Raw genomic sequence first — 27785 nt, 5'->3', positions numbered from 1 at the left:
ACCCACCATTTGCATCGACATGGATGGAAGTGGAGGAGATTATGTTAAGTGAAGTAAGTCAAGCAGAGAATGACAATTATCATATGGTTTCACTCATATGTGGAACATGAGTAACAGCATGGAGGACAATAGGGAAAGGGAGGGAAATCCAAAGGTGGAGAAATCAGAGAGGGAGATGAACCATGAAACACTATGGATCCCAGGAAACAATCTCGGGGCTTCAGACGGGAGGAGGTTGGGGGGAGGGAGTAACGGGGTGATAGGTATTGAGGACGGCATGTGCTGTGATGAGCACTGGGTGTTATATTTAACTAATGAATCATTCAACACTATATCAAAAACTAATTATGTACTATACAATGGCTAAGTGAACATAATAAAAAAAAGAAAAGAAAAAAGTCATGAACCCATTTGTATTGGGATGCTAATAGTGGTTGCCAATTCCAGTTAGTATTTTTGTATTATGTTAAGATAATTCATATTTTATCATGTTTACCATAACTATGATTAATTTAATGTAATTTAAAAATATTATTTCAAGCAAATTAATATTTTTCGAGCTTTAGATTTTAAGCAACTTTAGTATTTCTTACACGTTAGATTTTCTCCTGTTCCTCAATGTGCAGGTGGGATGATTAATACGTAGTACAAAAAGATGTACACCCTCTAATAAATTTTCAGGGAATCATTAGCTTGGTAAAGATGAAATTATTTTTCATGATTCTGAATAGCTTTGGCCTACTATTTACTTTTAATTTTCCAAAATCTTCTTTAACTCACATACTTAGGTATTTTTTTTAAAGATTTTATTTTTAAGTAATCTCTACACCCAACGTGGGGCTCAAACTCACAATCCAGAGATCAAGAGTCACTCACTCTACTGACTGAGCCAGCCAGGTGCCCCTCACACACTTTAGTATTAAGTGGCTGAAAGGACTTTCGAACATTAAAAATCTCAAAGACAAAATATTTTACAAGTTGTACTTTTGTGCTATGGAATGAAAAACAGTGAACAGATAATGAATATATATAAAGATTATACTACCCATGTTATTCTGTCAACTTACTAAAATTTGTGTCCAACTATTCAATTGTGTAATTGTTATTAAATATGTATTAAGACAACAGACATTTAATTTCATCATCTCTGAAATACAAAAGCATACAGGATGACAGAATATGGAGTACCTTGTGTGGGACTCAGACCACTAAACTTGAAGGCAGCAGTCTTACGGAAGAAGCTAGCCCAGTAACGGTCAATGACGAGATGTCTGGGTTTTTCCCGACCTGATAAAAATATAAAGAGATATTATTCCTCAATGTCACATTCAAGAGGAAAAATAGCAGTGGAGATTGAAATAGAATCAAAACTCCCCTCTAATGGGAAATTTCTCAGATGATTATTTTTCAAAGTATATTTTAAGATGAGATTTAAATGCCATTTTTTAAGAACATATCCAACATTATAAAGGTTTTCTCTATAATATTAAAAATATTATAAAATCAACTCATACATTCTTAGAACTTAATGTAAACTACTCAAATAACAGACATTACTGAGAGCTTGTTTGAGCCCACTGCCTAAAAATGGATTCTAGTATTTTTTTTTTTAAAGATTTTATTTATTTATTTGACAGAGATAGAGACAGCCAGCGAGAGAGGGAACACAAGCAGGGGGAGTGGGAGAGGAAGAAGCAGGCTCATAGCGGAGGAGCCTGATGTGGGGCTCGATCCCATAACGCCGGGATCACGCCCTGAGCCAAAGGCAGACGCTTAACGACTGCGCCACCCAGGCGCCCCCTAGTAGTTAATTATGTATGTTTAAATGTACATGCATTGACAATAATTTAAACCAATAAATACAAAACCAATCAATTACCCAAAACATACTGGCTACATAACAAGTACTTGCTTTTAGTACTACCATGTATAAAAGACAAAAATCTGTATCAGCACAGGCATTTATAATTTTAAGCACATTGAACTAGTGTGTTCTTAGACACTAGTTCTAAGAACTAGACACTGTTCTTAGAAAGGAATGCGAGTGCATGTTACAACCCCTATGAAAGGGATTTTTTGTAACATATGGTAAAATTGTATATATATTTACCAGTTTGCCAATCAATACTGCTTGTAGAAATACACCTTAATATACACCTCAAACATGAAAAAGTATACATGTAAGGGCATTATTTGTATAGCAATATGCATTGGGGCACTATTTATATGGCAAATTATTAGAAATAATGAAAAGGTCCCTGTATTGGCGACTAGTTGTATATAAACAATAATGTAGCAAAACCTGAGGTACTAACAAGTCATAAAAATCAATGAGTAGGATGTCCATTAACTATTTTATTGGGATTCTAGACATATACATATTATTAGGTGAAGTTAACAAGGTGTAACAGAAATGATACGGTATCGACCTCTGCATGAGATAGAGGATGACATGGGACTAGGTATGTATATATGCACTTATTCATATAAACTCATTTTTGCAAAACCAAACACAGAATGGATAAATCAGAATCAAATGAAGATGAAGATGATTACCTACACAGTTGGTTGAGAATGTGGTAGATAGTGTAGGTATGGGAATGAAATTTCTTTCAGAACTTTTTATATAGCTTTGAGTTGTGAACAATACATGTTTCACAAATTCAAAAATACAATTGAATTTAAGAAGTCTCAAAAAGCAACCCTTAAAACTGAATTTAAATTAAAAAAATAGTGAATCCATCTTTGTATGAATTGACAACAAAGCTATACAGAATAAAGAATCAAAGAATATTTTGGTTATAGTTCTTTGACTTCTGTACTGTAGTACAATATATTTTAGGTGGAAAAAGTAATTGTAAAGATAGCTTTAACTCTATTTAGCAGGTTTCTATTCCTTTTTCTTTTCTTCCCTTTTCTTTTTTTGTAGTTGTAAGAATATAGCAATTTTGACAATATTAGCCAAAATACTGACTATGATAGAGCAAATGCACTTCACTGTTGTGTTGAGAACCAGGTTTCTCATGTGGGAGAAGGGACAGAGAGTGAGGTAAATTGAGGAAGAACCCTATGGTGTAGGACCGAAAGGGAGATATCGGTACGAAACAACATTTTTTTTTTTTTTTAAAGAAGGCTCCATGCCCAGTGTGGAGCCCAAACTCAGGGCTTGAACTCACGACCCTGAGATGAAGACCTGAGCCGAGATCAAGAGTCAGACACTTAATGAACTGAGCCACCCGGGTGCCCCAAAACAACAATTTTTAAAAATTCTATTTGCTCTGTCCCCTGAAAGGAACATCCCAGCAATAGTGAGCACATCTGGTGCTCATTTCTTGGATGCTAAATACTTTGTCCCTATAAAGCAAACCTTAGAAAAGTGTCTAATTCTAGCTTTAAAACTAGCTAAGTGGTGAAACTGGAACGTCTTGTGCCAGAAAGTAACAAAATGTTCAAAAACTGATAGAGACAATTTAAAGGACCTAGGGATTGACTTGCAAAGGATCCTGCTGGCCAAACTGGGGAGTATAGGAAAGAATAATAACTAAAAACAAAAACAAAAACAAAAAACAAAAAAACAAACCATGAAGACAAAGTAGCTCCACTCCTCCTAGGCTCTCCGTCTTACAAACTAAAACCTGTCAGATGTAACATAACAGACAAGCCTGAGGAGACTTTGAAAGCATGGGAAAAAGTTAACTTGAGGAACAACATGGTGGTGAGTTCCTGGTTTCTTTTTTCTTTTCTTTTCTGCATACAGCCCTACGCAGGCCTTGAATTCACGACCCTGAGATCAAGATCTGAGCTGAGATCAAGAGTTGGATGCTTAACTGACTGAGCCATCCAGGTGCCCCAAGTTTCGGGTTTCTCTATAGCCTCTTATATACATCGGACAAGGCTCTGCAGAAGCCCCAAACCCAGATCAGCTAAGAGGGGTAGACAAAAAAAAAAAAAAAAAAAAAAAAAAAAAAAGAAGAGGAGGGAAACTGATCTTCTGGCTCCTGCTGGTAGACACAGGCAACACTCTGATTCTCTTGCTGGATAGGAGGCTGAGAGAAAGGGTAGCCAGGGCAGAGTTTATCTGAATGAATGAATAAATAAAAATAGTCTGACAATATTCTGTCTACAAGAAACTTCTTCAAATTTAGTGATGTTGGTAGTTTGAAAGAAAAAAGATGGGAAAAGATGTATCATGCAAATGTTAATTATAAGAAACAGGAATGGCTACATTAATATCAATATAAAATAAATTTCAGAGAAAATTAAATTACTAGAGACAAAGAGGGGCATTACATAATATTGATACGTGAAGGAGACATATAATCCTAACATGTCTATCACAAATAACAGAGCCTCAGCTTACATGAACCAAAAATCGACAGAGCTGAAGAAAGAAAGAAACCAATACACCATTATAGCTGTGTGCTTTAACATCCCTCTCTCAGCAACTGATAGAACCACTAGTCAGAAAATCAGCAAGGATTCAGAGGACCCACATAACAAAATTAACTGACAGAATTTAAATGACATATTATGTAGAACATTCCACAAAACAACAGAATACATATTTGTTTCAAGCTCCTGTGGGACATTCACTAAGACAGACCATATCCTGGGTCATAACACAAACCTCAACAAATTGAAAATAAGCTAAATCATACAGAATATGTTCTTTTGACCGTAGGAAATCAATAATGGAAAGAAAAGGGGGAAAAAAAAAGAGGGTCTCACACTGCCTTTTTCCAGTCTGTCCTGGTGCCACTCTTTGAATGTCTTCTCAAAACCAATAAAAATTTGTTGTAATTCAGAAACTCAGTAAACAAGTTAAACAGGCCTCAATGCAAGAGGACAAAGGAAAAGGAGTATGAGATTTTTTTTCTCTGTTGGTATAAGAGCTATGGGTTTGTACAAATATAAGCTTTAGGGTTTTTTTTCCCCTTCTAAATGTATTTATTTATTTGAGAGAGAGAGAGAGAGAAGGAGAGAATGGGGCAGGGAGGGGCAGAGAAAGAGAGAATCCAAGCAGATATTGAGCTGAGCATGGAGCCCGACATGGGGCTCAATCTCATGACCCTGAGATCATGACCTGGGCCAAAATCAAGAGTCGGATGCTTAACTGACTGCACCACCCAAGTGCCCCTAGTTTTTTTTTTGTTTGTTTGTTTGTTTGTTTTTTTAATTGCTCTTAAAAGCCATAAGGTCCTACTGGAAATCTGGATACAGAGAAATCCAGAGAAGACAGAGATAGGTTTCAAAATCAATTCTGTTAACATTTGTTATGTTTTTGTTTTCCCAGACTCAGGGAAATTACTCAGAAGTAAAATGGTAATGACACTGTTTTAAACAAATTGATCAAGGAGCACCCCCTGAATAAAGTGTGGGCCATCAGACAATACATGTTCGGTGGTCAAAGAATCATAGAATCACTAGCTAAAACCAACCTTAGAGATTACCTGGTGCATCCCCCAGTGTGTTAGGAGACGCAGAAGCCCCCCCACCCCCAAAAGAAGTTCCTTGCCCAAGGTCACGCAGCTTGTGTCTTCTGAATTTAGATCCCCCAGATGCTTTTACACATCAAGTATTCTGTGAATAAATGTGATGATGTGATGGGGATTTGAAAATAATAAAAGCTGAGATGTAAAAGACAAAAAACAAAAAAAAAAATCCATGAAGCTGTACTCACACTTAGAGATAGAAAGAGGGGAGTAAGGAAAGTAGAGGAAAAAGCTTTTTTTCCTTAATATAAGAATCTCCAGCTAATAAAAAACAGCAAGAATGATAGACATAATAACTGATACTAGTAGGGATACTAAAATGTTTTGTCAAGTGAAAGGTTGTAAGGGAAGGGGTTATTCACATTGTTTCAAATTATCACTCCCCCCAATTATTTATTAGTTATAAGGGGGAAAGATGACCTTTACAACATAAAGATCTGGCAGACACAACCTTAACCAAGTGATTAAACTTAGCATCCCCAATAATGGGACTTTGTGCCCCTGATGTGTTGTAATAAGTACACAGTATGTGATGGTCTTCCCAAAATGTTAGTCAGAATTATGTGATGAAGAGGGGCACCTGGGTGGCACAGCGGTTAAGCGTCTGCCTTCGGCTCAGGGCGTGATCCCAGCGTTATGGGATCGAGCCCCACATCAGGTTCCTATGCTATGGGCCTGCTTCTTCCTCTCCCACCCTCCCTGCTTGTGTTCCCTCTCTCGCTGGCTGTCTCTATCTCTGTCAAATAAATAAATAAATAAAATCTTAAAAAAAAAAAAATTATGTGATGAAGAAACAAAGATAAAATAAAACAAAATACATCATGCAATGTAATATTCTAGAGCTGTTAATATAGTTAGGTAGTTCTGTATGTCCTAACATGGAATAATCTCCAAGATATGTAATGTGAAATTATGGAACAGAACTTTTTGTACAAAAAAAAAGTAATCCATAATGTGCAATATTCTATAAAACAACTGTCCTGGACTCTTCAAAATGCCAATATTATAAGAGATAGAACAATGTGGTAGGAAATTTTTAGCTTAAATGAGACTTAAGAGTTCTGATAACCAAATGCAATGCACAGTTCTGAACTGGATCCCAGATTGGAGAAAAGGTCCAATTTTTAAGTTACAAGGAACATTTTTGGGACAACTGGAGAAGTTTTACTGTGGAGTATATATTAAATATTAACATATCTATATTAAATCTTTGTGTATGATATGGTATTACAGTTATGTTGGAGAAAGTCCTTTCTTTAAGGCCATAGATGCTTTAGAGAAGAAATTATAAATCTATAGATAGAGATGGAATATAAAGCAAATTCCCCCCAAATTAACAACTGACGAAGCAGATGAATCTATATGAAAAGTATAGGACTAGTCATTGTACTGTGCTCTTCTATAGGTGTGAAATTTTTCAAAATAAAAAGTTGCATCTTAGGGGGACAAAATTAAAGACTAAATGGCAAAAAAAAAAAAATTAAAAATATATTCCTACAGCTTTAATGAAAGCACATTTTATTATATTGAAGATGGGATTTGTGTAAAAGGAACTACTGGGTCATAGAAAAAACATTATAAATTATATTTGTACTTAATTCTTTATGAAAAGGAAATAAGCTCTATTGACATTAAGTATATGAGTTGATAATGCTACACGTATATATTTCCCAAGTAAATATATGCACAGTGAAGTGAATGCTGAGAAATATTTATTAATTGAGGTATATGATTTTAAAACATATTTTGAGACCTTTGTGTAGAGAGCAGTGCTTCTCAAAGTGTAGTCTTCTGACACCCTGCACTGGAATAAGTTATGCTGGCAGGGTCTCCCCCAGACATAATGAATCAGAATAACTGAGTGTGGACCTGGAAATCTAAATTTTGATAAGTTCCCAATTATTGGTTACTGACTTTTAAGATCTACTAAACAAGAAAAAAGGAGTTCCACATATTAAGTCTCCTGAAGAGTGTCTAAAGTAAAAAAAAATTAATTATAAGCAAGTTGAATCTCAGATTACTTTTCTGAAAAGTGGCTATAACAGTAATTTTATATCTAATTTTCCATACTACAAAAACATTAATCATTTGCTATAAGCAAAGCAAACTAAGACAAATAATCCAATTAAACTAGGGTACAAAGAGACTTTTATATATTTTTTATTTGATATTCCAACTGCCCACCAATCTCACATCTCCCAGTAATATTTATTGATTGATTGAAATACTTAGTTGAGTGCCTTAATTTGGGAGAGATTTTGAGAGTGTGGGACTTTCTCTTACACTTATTTTTCTCTTTTTTTATGTATACATAAAGCTACGCACACCCTGATTGGCAAGATACAATGATCACTACATATTTAACATAAAGATTTATTCAACTCTGGAGGTACTTTAGATAAGACTCAGAGAGCCTCCAGGGACAAGATTTTCAGAAACTAATTCTAACATGTCAAATCAAATGCACCAGACATTGCCTCTCCCTGTCCTGTAAGCATCATTAACATGTCATAACTATGCTACAATGTGTGCTTTATTATTTTACTGCTGATGAGCACCATGGTTATAATTAACCCTGAGTCAACAGCAACTCAACACAGCACTTGTTTACATCAATCAACCCTGAAAATGGAAGTTGAAATTTGTAAAACCTAATATGATAATTGATAGGTACACCTTTATCCCTATGTTATTTTGTTTTGCTCTTCAATAAAACTATTGATGTCTGGAAAAGAACCCACTTACACTTAAATATTTGAGTCAAATCACTAATACTGCATTTAAATTTGAATTCAGTAGAAAGAGTGAATAATCTCAAGACTATAGCTATTTTAGTAAAGAAGAAATGAAAACTGCTACTTCACATGCATCAGTTACTGCTTCATTCATTTATATAACTTAATTTAGGTATATAACCCACACTGATATTTCACAAGTAGAATACTACATGAGATCAAAATACAATGTATACATGTATGTGTATACGTATATTGCCGATACAGTCATTTTGAAACGTGTGTATGACAGTTTTCAGCATAAAATAGATGCTCAAAACACATAATCAGTGACTGAAGATTCAATTCCTGCTCTATCAACAAATATGGCAACTTTGAAATACTTATTTAGTTAAGAATAAAGCTATGAGTTAACGTAACCCGTCATTAGTGAGCACAGATTAGCAGGTTTGGAATGTGGTTATATGAGCAAGGGCACACACATACATATAATGGAGATGTGTCCTTAAGTTCCTTAATTCATCAGGCCCTAATTTCTAACGTGTTGACTCAGACCCATTCATGGCTACCTTCCTTTTTTCCACCTTTATTTCTGGCTAAGTAGGGTAGAAATTTGAGAGCAGGGATTGGGTGAAGGGCATAATTACTGATCCGAGAGGATTGTGGGAACTGAGTCCATTGATAGCAGTCACCGAGCAAGGGTACATGTCCAAGCCAAACAAGGGGGCCAGGACAGGAAATCCAAGCATGTGTTGATGAGGCAGAGCCAGAGTCTGATGGCAAAGTCAAAAAGAAAAAAGAAGGGACCTGAGAGCTGAGAAAATGTGAAAGGAGTAGGAATCAGAGGTATTCCCTGAGGTCCTTTGATTGGATCGAGGGAGGCCTCTTTCCCTGAGATCTTAGGGGAGGAAGCAAGAAGAGGGGCAAGTGCCATTGTTTAGAGCCTTATCGGTATGGGGACTGACAAGCACCATCTGTAAGCAGACAATGTAGAATGTCAATTAGGTGGTCCTGGAGAAGACAGCTAGATGTGATGAGTTCAAGACAATGTTCAATCACTTACTCACTGTGTGGCTTTGGGAGATTTCTAAGCCTCAGATTCCTCATCTGAGAAACCTCCCAGAGTTTTTTTTTAAGATTGAGTATAGTCACATTTTCAGAACTCAAACATGGTACCAAGTGAGTGCATCACAGATGCGAGGTCCCTGGCTCTCGGAAGCTTGTGCGTACCATCCTGCTCCTCATGGGACTCATTAACGGCCTCCTTTTGAGAAGTCTCTACTATGCTCTGAGTGTTTAGGCCATCTCCTCTCTAGCCACCCTACCTCATTCACCATTTAAAGGCGGCATAAATGAAGATATGAATAGACCCCTGAAATATAATCTTTTCACAACCTTGCCTTGTGTAATGTTCAGTTGAAAGAACTTAGAGACGACATACAGTAGAATTAATAAATTTAATTAAATAGAATTAAAAGATTCTTGAATGTCAAAGGGCAATATTTCTGAGATAAGTGATTAAAATGGAAATAGCTAAAACATCAGCAGAAGAAAAGACGTTAGAGAATTGGCAATATACAAGTTTGAGAATGAGTTTGCAATTCTAAAAATGTTGCCTTCTTGGAAAAAGAGTGTGTTTTGAAAGATATCGTTTCCCATATATCTTATATACCTTGTCTATCTGTCTGTCTATTGAAAGAAAAATCAGTGATGCAGGATCTGAAATACTGTGAGACCTCTCTCACTCAGCAACCACCAGCTTGGTGCAATATTATGAAGTCTAGCTATCAACTTCCCTAAGGGGATTCTGTGAATTCTGTAGCACTGACATCTTTCAAAAGATCGCAAGGGATCGCATAGTCCTATCATGAAGTAATTTCAAGATATATGCAAATATTTAAATCAGAAGGTATTAATTTAGTACCTTTTTAAATGAGTACATTTGACATACAGGTTAAATATTTTGATCCTTGTCAGTCATGTGTCCTTGTGGCCCTTCAACAATTCAGGCCAAATTATGAGTCCCACTCACCAAGGAATATGAAGGCAAGAAGACAGAAACATGGTAGCTAGAAAAAACAGAACCCAAAAAAGAAAGAGGGAGGAGGTTATGACAGAGAGAGAGAGAGACAGACTTCATTACCAAGAAAAGGAAAGGAGAAATATTTTCATAAAGGAAAAGGAGAAAGTGAAGGAAGGGAAGATATCAGAGGTTGTCTTTTTTTGTCCCCAGTCTCCTCAGGCTGGAGGAAGGGGGAGAACCTGAGGGTCTGAACATTTACTCAAGAGAGAGGGAGTCTGGGGCGCCTGGGTGGCTCAGTCGTTAAGCATCTGCCTTCGGCTCAGGGTGTGATCCCGGCGTTCTGGGATCGAGCCCCACATTGGGCTCTTCTGCTGGGAGCCTGCTTCTTCCTCTCCCACTCCCCCTGCTTGTGTTCCCTCTCTAGCTGGCTGTCTCTCTGTCAAATAAATAAATAAAATCTTAAAAAAAAAAAAAAGAGAGAGGGAGTTTACTTAAAAGAGACTGTTTTCAAAATATGAAAGAGTAATAAATCTTTCATTGTCAAGCTTACTGTTTTTTTCTGTTATATAGCAAAAGTATTTTAGACCAATTAAAGAAAATTAAGAAGTCACAAATTGATTCATAATTTATTTCTAATGTTAACAATCTTGATCCAATATGTTTTTATAACATTCTCATAGTTATGAAGTGATTTGGCTGCAATTGCCTTGAAAATTCCATTCCTTGGACAGATCCATTTATCAGCCTTGTGTGTTGTTCCCATACCAGGAATTCTGAGCCCCAGAAGTGGTACAAACTTCACAAACCCGTATTTTCTTGGTGCCTATCTAAATTTGTGGTTTCCAATCCCAGTCAAATACAATACCTTTCATATTTTAATTTTGTCAGTTCCATCCTCCATTCCCTCCAGCAATTATTTCAAACCACTGGGCCACTCTTCAAATTTCTTACTCTATCTCCTTTTCTCAGCAGATAAAAATATAACCATAACTGTACTTAATTCCCAGTCCCTTTGAGACCTAACAATTTATCTACACTCACATTTGTTTTATCCTATCTCTACCTGTCCAAAGGGAGAAATGCCCCTCCCGTTCATGGTTCCTCCTTCTACTTCAAGTCTGATCTTAATCCTCCCAGAGCCTTACCCATCAGCTAAGCCCCACCTCCTTTACAGCTTTAACTTCTGGTCAACTCTGGCTTCTTTCTGCCTATACATATGCTCACATCTCTTCCATATTAAAATGCTGACTTCCTTGAGTCTACAATCAACTTTCAGTAAATAGTGGCATGTCTCTCCTTCTTATCACAGCCAAAGCCTTCACAAGGGAATTATACATTAGATGATATTATGTTCTTAATTTTTACTTAATTATTTTATACCAAGAGCAGGAGATGATCAGGAAAGATGAAAACTTCAACAGGTAAATGATAGTGTCCAGCTTCAGCATTAATCAAAATAGTCATTGGCAATCATGATAAAATACAAGGTTCAGGAAAAGAGGTAATGTCTGTAAAGTACTCCTGATAGCAGCACAAACTGCAACAGTATAACCATCCTGGAGAGCAAGTTGGTTATTTATATCAAAAACCTTAACATGTATGAATTCCTTTTGGCCCAACAATTGAGCTATATACAATGAATTGTGGTGGTAGTAGTAATTTTAGTAGATATAGTAATAATATTTGAAAAGAAAAAATTAGTAATGTACAATATTAGATTTAAAATGTGTTTCAGAAAACTCATAATGAGTTGATTTTCAGACCTTCATTATTTGGTCTTTTAATAGAAAGTGATCAGAAACTCCACATGATCTAATTTAAAAACATGTATCTTCAATATGACATGAAAAAAACCCCAAGTTTTGTTAGAACCAAAAATTTAATCCAAATATGCTATTTATAAAGAAAAGAGGGTACATCCACTGTGGAAAACAGTATGGTTAATCAAAAAGTTAAAGTTAGAAGTACCCTACTATCCAGCAATCACACGACTGGGTATTTACCCCAAAAATACAAAAACACTAACTGAAAGGGATACATGCACCCCTATGTTTATATGATGATGATATTGGGTGATGTATAAAAGTATTAAATCGCTATACTATACACCTGAAACTCATATAACACTGTATGTTAACTATATAAGAATTAGAATAAAAAAAAAAAAAGAGGGAAATGAAACAAAACCAGAACACCAGAATTTCTAAAAACTTTTAAGGAATAAGCATTGGAATATTTGACTCATGTCATAAGAATCTTACAAATCTATTACTTTACATATTTGGCTTTACAGATAAAATTGGAAGAACTTGACTTGATACATAGATTTCAAATTTCTGATTCTGTCTCCACGATTTATAAGTTGTGATTTCAGCCAAGATATTTCATCTCTCATACCTTGTTTCCTCTTTTATACAATAATGCTGTTGAAACAGCTAATAGATCTCTAAATTGTCCATTATCTCTAATATGGTTTGATTCTGTGATAAAATAAGTTTGACTAATAATTACAAAATAACATATGTGAGATATATATAAAAAAAGAACTTACTTGTTAATATGATATTGACCAAAACTTCTTCCTTGGTGGGATTTTGGAAAGGTATAATAATAGATGAATGAAGACGGAGGTATGTGGTTATTCTTTCTATGTCTATAGGCTGGGGGAACAGTCCTACTCCAGAGAGGTAGAATATCCATTCTTTAAACTGTTTAAAGATAAACATTCATGACATATATATCCTAATTGCATACATTTTATTTGCAACGCTTAATAAATAATATGCATAAAAATCTTGGTAGATAAGAAACATTTCAGCGTGCCTGGGTGGCTTAGTCAGTTGACTCTTGATTTCGGCTCAGGTTGTGATATCTGGGTCGTGAGATCGAGCCCCACGGGCTCCGCTCAGTGGGGAATCTACCTCTCTCTCTCTCTCTCTTCCTCTCCCCCCTGCTCCTGCTTTCTCTAAAATAAATAAATGGATCTTTATTAAAAAAACCATTTTGTTGTCAATATTTAATATGCATTGTTATACATTCTTTTCTTTTCCAAATTCCTTTTGATTTAATTGAATATTCAATGTATTTCTGCACTAAAAAAAGAGAGCAAAAGACCAATACTCAAATGTTAAACATATCTGAGGTTATTGATAGCAACAAAAAGGAGAAATCTTAATGAAAACCTTGTACTTCTGCTCAAGGTTTTTTAAAAAAACAATCTGTCTAGCAAACTGGATACTAAACACTACATGAAGTTTCCAAAATCCTAGAGTGAATTTCAAATGAAATTCAGATAGTTATCACATGAAGGCTAAGATGGTGAGGCACAGATTGAAGTCCCATTAAAAGGAAATGTGCACAACTGCACGCCTTATTATTTATCCCTACAGCCTAGTACGGTGTATGCTCTGTTATGACATGATAGAGAAGAATGGCTCAAAAATTATGTGAAGGAGATTGCAGGTAGCCACTGTTCTTGTCTGGGTTTCATAAACCTGCAAAGCACTGTTTGAAAATGTTCCCTTTGTGTTCATTTAGAATAAAAACCCCCGAGAGTACAACAGACTGTGACTCAGTTCTGCAATGAACACTTTGCTAATGTTCCAGATGAATAAAGAGGTCACAAAGTGAAAACCAACAAACAATAACCTAGTTTATAATATTTTAAGCTACATGGATGTGTCCAAGCCTCCAATAAAAGAGGAAAACTTTTAAGATTGTTTCAAACTAGGACAGGTGGTGACAGTAAATCTATAAAATGCTGTCTCTGCATAGGAAGGATTAAAGGTAAGTTTTATCTGCATATTTCTTCAAATGACTGCATTACTTTCAGTGAGAGATTCTACCAGCAGAATACAAGTGCACTATATTTTCACTTACAATGTCCAAACCTGACTCCACACAATTCAATGACTGGAATCAAGCATCAGGGTTCAATTACATTAACAACTTTTTTTTACATAAATTACTTACTTTTTGGGGTACTTAATAAAAATCAATCCTGGATGACAAAAATGAAATTACTTTATTTATTTTTTTAAAAAAGATCTTATTTATTCATTTGACGGAGAGAGAGAGACAGCCAGTGAGAGAGGGAACACAAGCAGGAGGAGTGGGAGAGAAAGAAGCAGGCTCACAGTGGAAGAGCCTGACGTGGGGCTCGATCCCAGAACTCCAGGATCACGCCCTAAACCGAAGGCAGACGCTTAACGACTGAGCCACCCAGGTGCCCCAAAAATGAAATTACTTTAAACCACTGGGAATGAGCCAAACTACAAAAACAAGAAGGCCATGTTTTCATGTTTCACGAGTGGCCTGGAATATAAGAGCTTCTAAATTGAACTACATCCCACCATTATGAACACCAGTATCCAACAACAGCCCTAGCATTGCTTAAATTATCCCCTTGGGTTCAGAGAGGGAAATTAAAAATTATCCAAACAAACATGTCCATGAAAAAAAAAAAGTACCATTTTTAGCCCACCTTTATCCAAAGTTTTTTGAAAGAAGACACAGCATAACCTTTAAAGATCCAATTCCACGGGCGCCTGGGTGGCTCAGTCGATTAAGCTTCCAACTCTTGATTTCAGCTCTGGTCATGATCTCAAGGCCGTGAGATCAAGCCCCGTGTGGAGCCCCATGTGGAGCCCCGTGTGAGCCCCACATGGAGAACCACAATGGGCTCCACACTCAGTGGGGAATCTGCTTGAGATTCTCTCCCTTTCCCTCTGCTCTCCCCTGCTTGTGCTCCCTTTCTAAAATAAATAAATCTTTTAAAAAAAGATCTGCCTTGTTAAAATTATTTTTGTAGAAGGAAATAATCTCTACTATACTTTACCTCTTTTGTATGAAAAGGATTATTGTTTTTTATTCTTTAATATTTTTGAGAATCAAGGATACTTCCAGAGCATTGCTTCAGTTTATATAAAAGTCAGTCATCATGTAAGAAATTTAATAGCCTCAAATTTTTTCCTTCTGCAGGTAAATTACACATTTCTTGGAAAAGAGGATACTCCAGTCACCCACAGGTCTTACACTGACATGGGGTCCCCCATATTATATTTGATTCGACTGCCTCTCAGGTGGCAGGGTTTTGTAAGCTCTTTGGTGTCCTGTAGGATTTAAAGCACATATCTCCATTTACATTCTTCCTTATAACACTTGAAGAAATAAAAAGTAATAATAATTGTCAAAAGTTATGTAAAAGTTTCACTGGCAGTAAGACAGTTATAATAGTCTGTAGGTAGCTGCAAAAACAGTCAAGAAGACAAGTTGAAGTCACACATCCTGGGTTCGGGTCTGAGTTAAACCTCTTACTAGCTGCCTGACCTTAATTTCTTTGTGTCTGTTTCCTGATTCATAAAATGGGATTGATATTTCCACCACAGGACTGTGGTAAGAATGAGTTGATAGAATTCTTAGAATGGCAAGTAGCAAGTTTAGAGATGCTTAAAAAATTTATTAGTTATTATTGTTTTTATTTTTTATTTATTTTTTAAAAGATATTTATTTGAGAGAGAGAAAGTAGAAAGGGGATGAGGGGCAGAGGGAGAGAATCTCAAGCAGACTCTGCACGAGTGCAGAGACCAATGTGGGGCTTGATCTCATGACCCTGAGATCATGACCTGAGCTGAAACCTGATGCTTAACCAACTGGGCCACCCAGGCGTCCCTGAACTATTGTTGCTTTTAAAAAATTATTATTAATCAGTAACACCGTACAGATGAAATACAATGAAAAAATAATACAACATTTGCAAGACCACATTTTCTACTTTAAGTTCATGAAAATACAAGTAAACAAGCCAGAAAATTAACATAAATGCAGCAAAGTGGCATTTCCATTAAAATACCTATATTTTAAATCTGGTTGTACATTCTCCTTCATTCAAGTAACCTAAGGATTTAAAAATGCCTTCTATAGATGCCTTCACATGCACAATGTACACCGTATTTCCAAAAGTTCATTTAATTAATAATTTACAATGAACTTGTTTTGCTTGCAAAATATGTCAGTGAATGAATTAGATTTACTTATTTATTTATTTTGAAACTTAATGAACTTGACTTGGTCTAAGAATACTCTATTATACCTGAGTACAGGAGAAGACGATAGAAACTTGATGACCAGTTCTTCCAAGAGCCGAAGGAAAAAAGTGAACAGATACTTCGTTGATGGAGTGAGGAGGTACGGTCAGCTGTGTAAATTCAGAGAGAGAGAAAAAAAAAAATCAATGCTTTTGTTTGAGTCAGGATCTTTGCATGCTAGGTATAAGCCAGGTTGACTTTCGTGTGATTGGTGTGTTACCTTGTATTGTTACCCATTCTTAGTATATCTGCTTGGTGAAGACTGGTATAATGGCCATGGTAAGCAGTGTTTAGTAATGTTTACCCCATGCTCTTCCCTCAGACAATGACCACATGGAGTTACTCACTTTATAAAAGGAAATCAGGATTAATTTTTAAAGCTGAATAAGAACCCCAAATAAGAAAATACACATTTTTTAAAGAATCCATAGCTTATCGATCGTCCCAAGATACATGTGAAACCACTGGGAACCTAACTTGTAGCCCTAGTGATGTCAAAAGAGATAAACTGATTGTAAGCATAGATGTAAGGAAGGCTTCTTTAGTATACAATGAAGTGTTCCTTTTTGTCCTATTACATACAAGGTGTGACCTGTTAGAATAACTTGAGTCTAAACAGTATTAGAATGAGTTACCTCTTTAAAGATTGTGAAAGAAGCCAGCAACTCCATCAAAATGCTATACTGTGAATAATATAATATTTAACATCAACGCTTACAGAAATGAAAAGGCATATGTCTGAAAAGTACGTTTATTTTTTTCACTACTGTATTTTGCCAGATCACTTTTGAAAATATAAAACTGCAATATAGCAGTGTCATTCAAATCCTTGTAGAATGTAGCACTTAGTGCTTAATAATGTTCTGGTAATGACATGAAATACAGTTTATTGTTATATTTAGAACAGTCACCTCCTTAACTATATATAAGTGTGGTTTATCTATAGCAAATATTTTTATCTCAGGCTGCCTCTCCCTCTGATAGTTAATCACTTAAGTTTATGCACACATAAGGAATATAAATTAATTTCAATATCAACCTTAGCAAAAAAAAATAAGAAAAGTTGTATCTCATATATTCCTTCAATTTAGCAAATACGAAAAAAGTTCTCTAGATAGATAGATATAAGGAAATCATCTATTTCATTGGAAAAATCATATACTACTATATTAACTTGCATTTTAATTCTAGTTGTACCACTTACTACCCACATGGTTTAAGTATGTTAGCCTCTCTGGTCTCAAATTCCTCTTCCTTAAATATATGTCAGAAGCACGTGGTGCAGCTTGAGGCAGTATATATAACCAAACAGTAACTCAATAAAATTCCTTTATTTTCACCTAAAATTCACTGAAAAATCCCATGGTTTCAAGGAAAGGAAGATAAACACTATTGGTTGGAATTTATCTGCAGCAAATGTACTGGTTTAATGTAATGGGATATAGATAATATGTTACATATAGGACCTTTTGGAAACTTGCGAACATTTAATTACAAGCGTCATCATAATAACCAATTCCAATATGTGAGTTTACACTGGATCTTAGTTGAAGAGAGAAAGATTATCGGGACAACTGAGTAAACTTTAATTTGGACAGGATACTAGATGATGCGGGAGATTAATTGTGCTATTAAGAAGTATAATCTGAAGTATTTAGTGTTGAAATAGCATTATGCCCACAACTCACCTTCAGACTGAACAGTAAGAAATGTAAGAGAAAGAAGACAAACGTAGCAAATCATTAACATAAGAACCAAAATAGAAGGTATAAATTTGTGCTTATATATGCACAAGCATATATAATAATACAGAGCATTATTATTAAGCACTAAGATTAATTAAACTATATACACAATGTTATATACACAATTGTATATATAGTTTAATCTTAGAGTAACTATACTAAAATGTACACACATGCTTGTATTACTTAACACTGTATTTTCCATAAATTAAACAAAATATGGTGGTCAGGATATAGTTTACAAATAACTGAAATTCCTCATTAGAAAGTGGTGTTAGCTATATAATACTTAGTGATATCTAATTTGACACATTATGGCAGTTAAGAACTAATTTCATATCATAATATTATTAAGTGGCAACCAGTCATTGACAGGAGATAGGTATTAAGATACAAATGAAATCACGTTATAGATTTCTTGAACAATCATTAACAGCAAATAGTAAAAGCCTTTATTTAAATACTATATCTACTTAACAGGGCTTCATGATTGATGGTGAGATCCTCTGAAGAAAATAATCTATCACAATTACCATTTTGAAGTTTACCTGCATGATTTTGGTACGCACTGAACGTATTTGGTATCATATGCTTTGAAACAAAGATATTGATGCTAAAACTTCAGATCTTGTTTTGTTACTTGTGGGAGGAGAAAAGTGACTGGGGCCCATTGACTGGTTCTAGTCTCTGCTAGGGACCAAGGAATTAGAAAATGGGGTAGAGAAAGGAGAGAGGGTCAGAGTTGTTCACATTGTTTGGGAGTGGGGGACAGGTGATGGGCAGGAACTCATCAAGTGCTGGAAGGAACTAGCCTCTTGGAACCCTGGAAACACAGAAAGATTGCTGAGTCAATATCATACTACTGGGAAATGATTTCTAAATCTGATTACTAAAATGGTCAGAAATAAAGCACAACCGGTTTATTTAAGAGGCCGGTGATAATGAGTATGATACTAGCATATAGAATTTTAAAAATTTAGATGAACACATTATTGGTTTCTTTGATCAATTAAAATGGGGGAGAGATATATATGTATATAAATTCTATTTTTAAATTTAAAGCATTTGAAACCTTATTAATAAAACATGATAATACTCCATGATGTCTCAAAATCAGTATTGAAAAACGCTCCAGTAGTGGTAGGTTACTTGGCTTTCCAAATGTACTTACTGATGATCTGTTAACATCCAAGACAAAATTTTCAGGATTACTGTTTGTTGCTTGCAATTCTAAGGTCTCATGTGTAGGATTAATTAAAGGAATGATCTGAGTGACATACCTGGAAAGAAAAATGAAGTGAGTAAACTTGTTCATAAGCTTGTACAATGATAATTCTATAAACCTGAGGACTGCCATGGGTTGAACTGCATGTCCAAAAAAGATATATTTAAGTTCCAACTCCCAATACCTCAGAATGTGACCTTATTTGGAAAGAGGGTCACTGCAGATGTAATTAGTGAAGATGCGATCATACTGGAGTAGGGTGGCCCTTAATCCCTTAGGACTGGTGTCCTTATAAGAATATAGTGTGTAGACACATGAGAAGATGACCACAGGGCAACGGAGGTAGAGAGTGGAGTGACGCGCCTCTAAGTCAAGGAGTACCAAGGACTGCTGGTAAGCACTAGAAGCCACAAGAGGAAAGGAAGCATTCTCTCTCCCTGGTTTCAGACGGAACACGGTCCTGCTGAAAATTGGACTTCAAATTTCTAGCCTCCAGAACTGTGAGACAATATGTTTCTGTTGTTTTAAGCCACCCAGGGTGTGGTACTTGTTATGACAGGTTTAGGAAACTAATACAATGACTTGTGTGAGTTTCAAAATAAAAATAATCATGCACGAACTAATGACATTTTGCTAAAATTAGTCCTTGATTTTCTATTTTTGAGACCAAATGTTATTCCACACTGGATAGTGGAGTATATCCCCGTTTTAGGAGCAATATTTACTCATCATTTTGTAACTGCTAAATTCAGGCAAAAAAGTTAACATAGTCTGGAAATAATAACAATGAGTAATAAATTCACAAAGTTCTGTCCATTACATTGAAAAGATCCAAACCAATGATGAGTAATACAAAAAAAAAGAAAAGAAAAGAAAGAAAGAAAGAAAGAAAGAAAGAAAGAAAGAAAGAAAAAGAAAAAGAAAAAGAAAAAAATGTGGCTGGTATTTACACTCAAAGGAAAGAATAATCAAGAGGATTCATAATCTTCATTCTACCATCATTTCTAATACCTTTTGATGTATAGCATGAAAACTGTCATCCTGTAGAAATGCAAAGTAAAACCACACTGAGATACCACCTCACAGCTGTTAGGATGGCTGTCATTTAAAAAAACAATAAGTGTTGGGAAGGATATGGAGAAAATGGAACACTGGTACACCACTGATGGGAATGTAAATTGGTACAGCCACTATGGCAAACAATAGAGAAGGGTTCCTCAAAAAATTAAAAAAATAAAACTACTATATGATCCAACAATTGGATCCCAACTATTGGGTATACACCAATTATTGGGTATATATCCAAAATTAATGAAATCAGTATCTTGAAGACATAACTGCACTCCCACGTTAATTGCAACATTATTCACAATTGCCAAGATATGGAAATAACTTAAATGTTCTTCCACAGATGAATGGATAAATAAAACATGAAATACACAATGAAATATTACTCAAACTTAAAAAAGAAGGAAATCCTGACATTTGCAACAACATGGATGAAACCTAGAGGACATTATGTTAGGTGAAATAACTCAGAGAGAGAAAGACAAATACTGTGTGCTCATTTATATGTGGAATCTAAAAAAGTGAAAAATAGTGTAGGCTCTGTGGGAATTAAAATCAATTTCATTACAAAGATTAATATAACTTGATGACATTTGAAATGGGCGAAGATACAAAAAGTAAGAAGTGTATGTAGCCTGTGACTGCCAGTGGACCAAGGAGCAAAATATATAAACTAAAGAGGTACTTGATTCATTGTTTACCCAGAAAAAGTTTTTCAATTGAATTGAATCTAATAAAACTTTTCTTTAATTGCTAGTTTTCCCAATAATGAGAAATGAAGTTTGTAATTACAAATGTGTATACTGAGGATTGTTGATGCACATATTACTTATTACTTAGGGACAAAATTAAATTTCTTGAGTTTAAAATGTTGTTATACTTTTTCCTTGGGTTACTTATTTCTAAATAGTCACGATAAAATATTTTTTTATCAAGACTGTTTCAAACTTACTAATACAGAATAACAAGGGAAAATTAAAATAATATTACTTGTCAAATCAATGAAAAACAAGAAGGTAATTTAAAAAAATATTTATTTATTTTGAGAGCGAGCAAGCAAGCGAGCAAGTGTGTGGAGGGGCAGAGGGAGAGAGAAGTATCCTGAAGCAGACTCCCTGCTAGCACAGAGCCCTATTTGGGGCTCGATGCCAAGATTCTGAGATCATGACCTGTGCTGAAATCAAGAGTCAGCCACTTACCCAAATGAGCCACCCAGATGCACCAAGAAGGTAATTTAAATGTGAACCAAGTGGTAGCACCTTAAAAACCAGTTCTAGGATGAAGTGTATGTGTGAACTCTGAATTATTTTTTTCAACTTCTTGTGAGTCTTAAACTCTTTCAAAATAAAAAGGCCCTAAAAAAAAACACAGTGCCAGGACGCCCGGGTGGCTCAGTCAGTTAAGTGTCTGACTCTTGATTTCAGCTCATGTCATGATCTCAGGGTTGTGAGACTGAGCCCCGTGTCTGGCTCTGTGCTGAGTGGAGAGTCCACTTGAGATTCTCTCTCTCCCTCTCCCTCTGACCCTCCCCCTACTCGTGCTCTCTCTAAATAGATAAATAAAATCATAAAAAAAAAAAAAAAAGACAGTGCCGAATACCGGTAATGAGAAAATACCATGAACCACTAAGAAGAACGCACTTAATAATAAAAGGATAAAACAAAAAATGCCTCCGATATGTAAAGGTTCATGGGGTTACTGAATTCAATTAATTTCGAGTTGCAAATTATTTAGTAAGTGACCACTACCATTCTGAAACTCATTAATATTAATCTGTAAAGCAAATCAGATTATAATTAAGTCTGTCTCTGACTTAAAAGTGCAGAGTCTGACTACTTACTCTACTCGTCTCTGCTTATACTTGACATTAAGCTGGGAACAACTAAATAATGTATCTCCAACATGAATATTTCTGCTGTACTCTAGGCTTTTTCTCAAACTTCCTACTCATCATTCAGATGTTGAATAGAAACTTCAAATTTACAGGTCCTAAGCTGAGCTCTTGATACCTACCCTCAAACCAGCTTTTCTTCTAGTCTTCTCTATCTCAGTTAATGTCACATCTTTAGTTCCAATTGCTCAGGTCAAAAATGTTAGTGTCATCCATGTCCTGCTGTTTTCCTTATGCCTCAAATATTAGTAGTTAGCAAAACTCATTAGCTCTACTTTAAAAAATAAACCATAACTGAACACTTCTCTTCACACTCACTGGCAATCCTCTGGTCCAACCTGCTATCATCTTGGTCCTGAATTAGTGTCATGATCTCCTAACTGACGTTTCTCTGACATCACACACAGATATCAATTTCAGGTACATTGTGGATCTAAATATGAGAGGTACAGACAATGTATTTTTTGAGAAATAACATAGAAGTTCTTAATGATGTTGGAAAATGGAAGAACTGGAGAAAACAAAAAGGCTGATAAACTACATTAAAATTCAGAATGTAATGTCGTTAAAAGACTCCATTAAGAGACTGAAAAGGAAATTCACAAGATAAGAAAAGGTATTTGCAACATATATAACCCACAAAGGCTTATAGCCAATATATATAAAGAACTATGATATAAAGGAAAATACAAACTAATAGTAAAATGGTCAAGGGACACGAACAAAAATTTCAAACATATGGCAGGTGCTCAACTTCATTAGTCATGAGAGAAATGTAAATTAAAAGTACACTGACATGCACTATACAGTGGCTAACTGAACATACTAAAAAAGAAAAAAAGAAAGAAAGAAAGAAAGGAAGAAAAGAAGAAAGAAAGAAAGAAAGAAAGAAAGAAAGAAAGAAAGAAAGAAAGAAAGAAAAAGAAAGAAAGAAAAAGAAAAGAAAAGTACATTGACATAGGAGTGCCTGTCTGGCTCAGTCAGAAGAGTGTGTGACTCTTGATCTCAGGGTCGTGAGTTTGAGCCCCATGTTGGGTGTAGAGATTACTCAAAAACAAAATCTGAAGGGGTGCCTGGGTGGCTCAGTTAGGCTCTGACTCTTGATTTCAGTTCCATGATCTCAGGGTCATGGGAACAAGCTCCGCATCGGGCTCTAAGCTCAATGCAGAGTCTGTTGGGGCTCTCTTTCTCCCTCTTTCTCTGCCCCTCCCCTGCTCTCTCCCTCTCCCCCTCCCAAGTAAATAAACAAACAAATCTTTTTAAAAAAAATCTTAAAAAAATAAAAGTACATTGACATACCACTTTACACACATCACAATGGTTAAAATTAGTCTTATAATACCCACGTTCTTGAGGATGTGAAGCAACTACAATTCATAAATGGCCAGTGGAGTGTAAAGAAGTACAACCAGTTTTGAACTGTTTGTTGTTATACACTAAATTAAAGTGATATTGCATTCCTATGTTTGTACCCAATAGAAATGAGCACAAATGTGCAACAAAAGCATATATAATGTTATAAACAACATGTTTCATAATTTGTCAAACTGGGGGAAAAAAAAACCCAAGTCGATCAACAATAAAAAGTACTTTTTTTGCAGCAATGAAAATAAATGAAGAATGCCACAAAGAACAACACGAATGGGTCAATAAGTCCTGACTATCATTTTACAGCCTCACATTCAAATATGAGCGAGGGGAGCCTGGGTGGCTCGGTGGGTTAAGTGTCCAACTCCTGATTTTGACTCAGGTCATGATCTCAGTGTCGTGAGTCTGAGACCCCATTGGGCTCTGCACTCAGCAGGGAGTCTGCCTGAGATTCTCTCTTTCCCTCTGCCCCTCCTCCCCCTCTTTCTCAATTAAATAAATACATCTTTATTTATTTTTTTTTAATTAATGATTTTTTATTATATTGTGTTAGTCACCATACAGTACATCCCCGGTTTCCGATGTAAAGCTCGATGATTCATTAGTTGCGTATAACACCCAGTGCACCACGCAATACGTGCCCTCCTTACTACCCATCACCGGCCTATCCCATTCCCCCACCCCCCTCCCCTCTGAAGCCCTCAGTTTGTTTCTCATAGTCCATAGTCTCCCATGCTTCATTCCCCCTTTTGATTACCCCCCCCTTCTTTATCCCTTTCTTCCCCTACCGATCTTCCTAGTTCTGATGTTCCACAGATGAGAGAAATCATATGATAGTTGTCTTTCTCTGCTTGACTTATTTCACTTAGCATTATCTCCTCCAGTGCCAATAAATACATCTTTAAATATGAGCAAAACAAGTAAAGTTTTGAGTAGGAAAAAAGGACAACAAAATTTATAATCAAAGACAACAACCATGACCTCTTAAAATGACCATTCATATCTTAAGCATATCAGAAAAAAAATTACCAACATGAAATAAGAACAGAACATTATAATTTAAAAAAAAAAAACAAAAATAGGTAAAAGAAACATCCAAACAACAACAAAAATGGTGTTGGATGTTGATAGCTGACATGAAAATTCAACAGAAAGAACGGAACATAAATTCAGGTAATCTATCTGAATGCAAAAGCACAGATGTTGGTTAAAAAAAAAAAAAAAGACCAAAAAAATATGAAAATTTAAATAGCCCCCAACTTCTAAAACTAAAACATAGATGTTGTAGGAAGAGAGAAAATAGATGGGATAATTTGAGACTTCCAGAAACTGAAAGTCATGTGTTTCATATGGAAAGAGACCCCAACTACCTAGAAAAATGTATGAAAATAAAGCCACACCAATTTATCAAACATTTTAAAGACATTGGACACAATTAACAGCCATGCAAACTTCCAAAGAGGATCAGGATCCAGAATAAGGCCGGCTAATAAAGTAGTTACTATCAAACATCTATTAATATTATGCAACTTTTAATTATATACAGTATGACTCAGATAAAAAGAAATTATGCTTTAGAACAACATGACCAAAAGTAACAAGAACTCAAAAAGAAAGAGAAAAGGTGAGCACCTTTTAGTGGAATGAAAAAAAAACCCATGACTGTAAAACTGGTTGTGCTAAATATTTTCACATAAGTGTATTATATCTGTTAATAATTTTCTATACATATATAAGTTTTCACACATTAGTATATTTTTAAAACAAGAATAAATAGAAAACTAGAAATAAGTTTGTTAGTAAGTTAAAGCAGACACTGCTGGCACCCTACCCAGTTCCCCTAGAAGATTTTTCCCAGTTCACTCACTACCCTCAGACCCCACCTTCTACATGCTTGCTGTTCATCTTCCATCTGAGGCCGTCAGATGATTGCCCTTGGGTCCTGCGGCCTCCTCCACTGTACAGACAGAAGTGCCTGGGAGTTTATACCTCTTCCCAAAGAAGCTTATAGTGACTAGTATGGGAAGTCAAAAGCCAAGCATCTTTGCATCAAGACCGGATAAACTCTGAGATGTGATTTATGCTACACAGCTCTCTGCAGGATCAGATAGTCTGGGACTGTACCTGCAATCACACCCTTGCTTAGCTTCTTCCCTTTTCTTCTCCTGCTTCCCCTAGTCTTTCACTGATCGTTTTAATGAGACCACTACCTTAATAAATCACTTGCTACAGATTTATTTAGCGCAGATCTGGCACTGGGAGAATTCAATACTCTTCTGGAGTGCTAAGGGAGAGAAATTAACAAAGAGGTACTGATTTGCCCACTAGAACACATGCTCTTTAATAGTATGAATTGTGTATTGTCCTTTGGACAAAAAAAATCCAAGACCTAAAGTTTCATTAGTCAGTGGTGACTGAAATGCAGGAAAGACAAGTTGCAATGGCAACAAAAACAAGAATACTGGAGGATCTATTGTGCCATTAAAATCAGCCCAATACTATAAGTTATATTTAATTAAAAGCCCTTCATGTTTTTATTTTTATTGTTTCTTTTACATATAGTAGTTCCAGGGAATTTTAGGTTTGCCTTCAGGCCTAACATGCTGTATTTTGTTTGAATTAAGATTGCACCAAACCCTCTTGCAGACCCACATATCTCCTAATCACCCTTTGTTAAGTTTGTTAACACAGTCATGTATGCTACTGCAATATGAAGCAGGAAAGAGGACAAAGGATATTTCCGCTAGAGAATGTACAGACTTTGGCATGTTTTTATATTAGCAAATGCTATTTATTTGTTTCAAGATTATTATCTTTTAAAGGTTTGTAGGGCAAATCTTTGAATTTCCATTGGATTTTCTACATAGATCCACTAGTTTGAATCTGGAAAATTGTATACAAGAACATTCTCCTTAGTCTCTTTCCTACATTTAGTGACCTAGGGCAAATCACTTAGCATCTGTAAACCTCAGTTACCCCATTTGAAACTGAGGCAAATCCTGCTCATAGGCATGTTAGTCTTAAAAAACATTCATGTAGTTTATATCTGTGAACAATATAGTAACTTTTGAATCTAGAACTTCCTTTCAAGATGATATGGCTCAAAAATCCCCATCCTGAGTGAAAAAAATTGTGACCCTGAGATGATGATAATGAATGCATTTGACACATATTAGAAACCAAATGATTTCAAGAATATTTGATTTAATAAGGACCTTTATTATAAGCTATGAGGGATTACTTCACCTTTATATGGAATTATTCTATAGTAATTTATGGAAGCATGTTTTCAATTGTATCTGACATAATAATCAAAACTGCTCACTAAAAAAATAAATAAATGTCACCTTGAGCTTTATATAACTCTGATCTGAGACCCATAAACTATTTAGAATTCATTAATACTATAATTCTATTTGTTTCATATTGGATTTCCATTCCTCAATAAAATGTAATCTCTATAGAGTTATTAAAAATCAATCAATCAATAAAAATAAAAGTAGGAATTGTGGGGGCGCCTGGGTGGCTCGGCTGGTTGAGTGCCTGACTCTTGGTTTCAGCTCAGGTCACGATCTCAGGGTCTTGAGCGTGAGCCCCATGTCAGGCTCCTCACTCAGCAGAGAGTCTGCTTCTATCCCTCTCCCTTTGCCGCTCCCCTGTTCGTGATCGCTCTCTCTCAAATAAATAAATAACTCTTAAAAAACAATAAAAGTTGGAATTGTGATTTGGTTACCCCCATGTACTAGCATCGAACCTGGTACGAGACATGTAATAAGAGTGTAACCACGTAAATGTAAATGGTCCTATATCTCAAGGGCACATGGTTTTAGCCAAGTGACCAAGTATTCTCCACTGTCCATTGCTGACCCCCTGCTTTGCCTTGACCCAACTTTAGTCAGCCTTCTATGTTTCCTATGGGCCCCTGAGCTTGGCTTGTCCCCAAGCCTGAGCAAGCACAAATAAAGTGGAACATGCCTCCTTCCTTGGCTTCTCCTGGGAATCAGCTTACCACACGGCGACTCTTTTCCTATCAGTCGCCACCAGTCGTTTTCCTTTCCTTGTCCGGCTTTCCCTCCCAAGAGTCTGCTTATCTCTTCTTGTCCCACCTTTAACTTTTCCTGTTTGATTTTTTGAGACGCTTGCAGGTTTCTG

General features: G+C 35.7%; 1 protein-coding gene across 1 annotated transcript in view; it reads right to left on the bottom strand.

The window, feature by feature from the left end:
- The window catches only part of CFAP47 (cilia and flagella associated protein 47), a 478944-nt gene that overhangs the window by 93426 nt on the left and 357733 nt on the right, over positions 1-27785 (bottom strand). Inside the window, exons 54-57 of the mRNA XM_048213784.2 lie at positions 19253-19361; positions 16342-16446; positions 12802-12958; positions 1189-1287 (exon numbers count right to left, since the gene is read on the bottom strand). Coding sequence (XP_048069741.1) covers positions 1189-1287; positions 12802-12958; positions 16342-16446; positions 19253-19361 — 470 coding nt within the window. The remainder of the gene's footprint in view (positions 1-1188; positions 1288-12801; positions 12959-16341; positions 16447-19252; positions 19362-27785) is intronic.

Source organism: Ursus arctos, chromosome X (assembly GCF_023065955.2).
Source record: "Ursus arctos isolate Adak ecotype North America chromosome X, UrsArc2.0, whole genome shotgun sequence".
NCBI classification, from domain to species: Eukaryota; Metazoa; Chordata; class Mammalia; order Carnivora; family Ursidae; genus Ursus; species Ursus arctos.
This window is presented reverse-complemented; position numbering and strand designations above follow the sequence as displayed.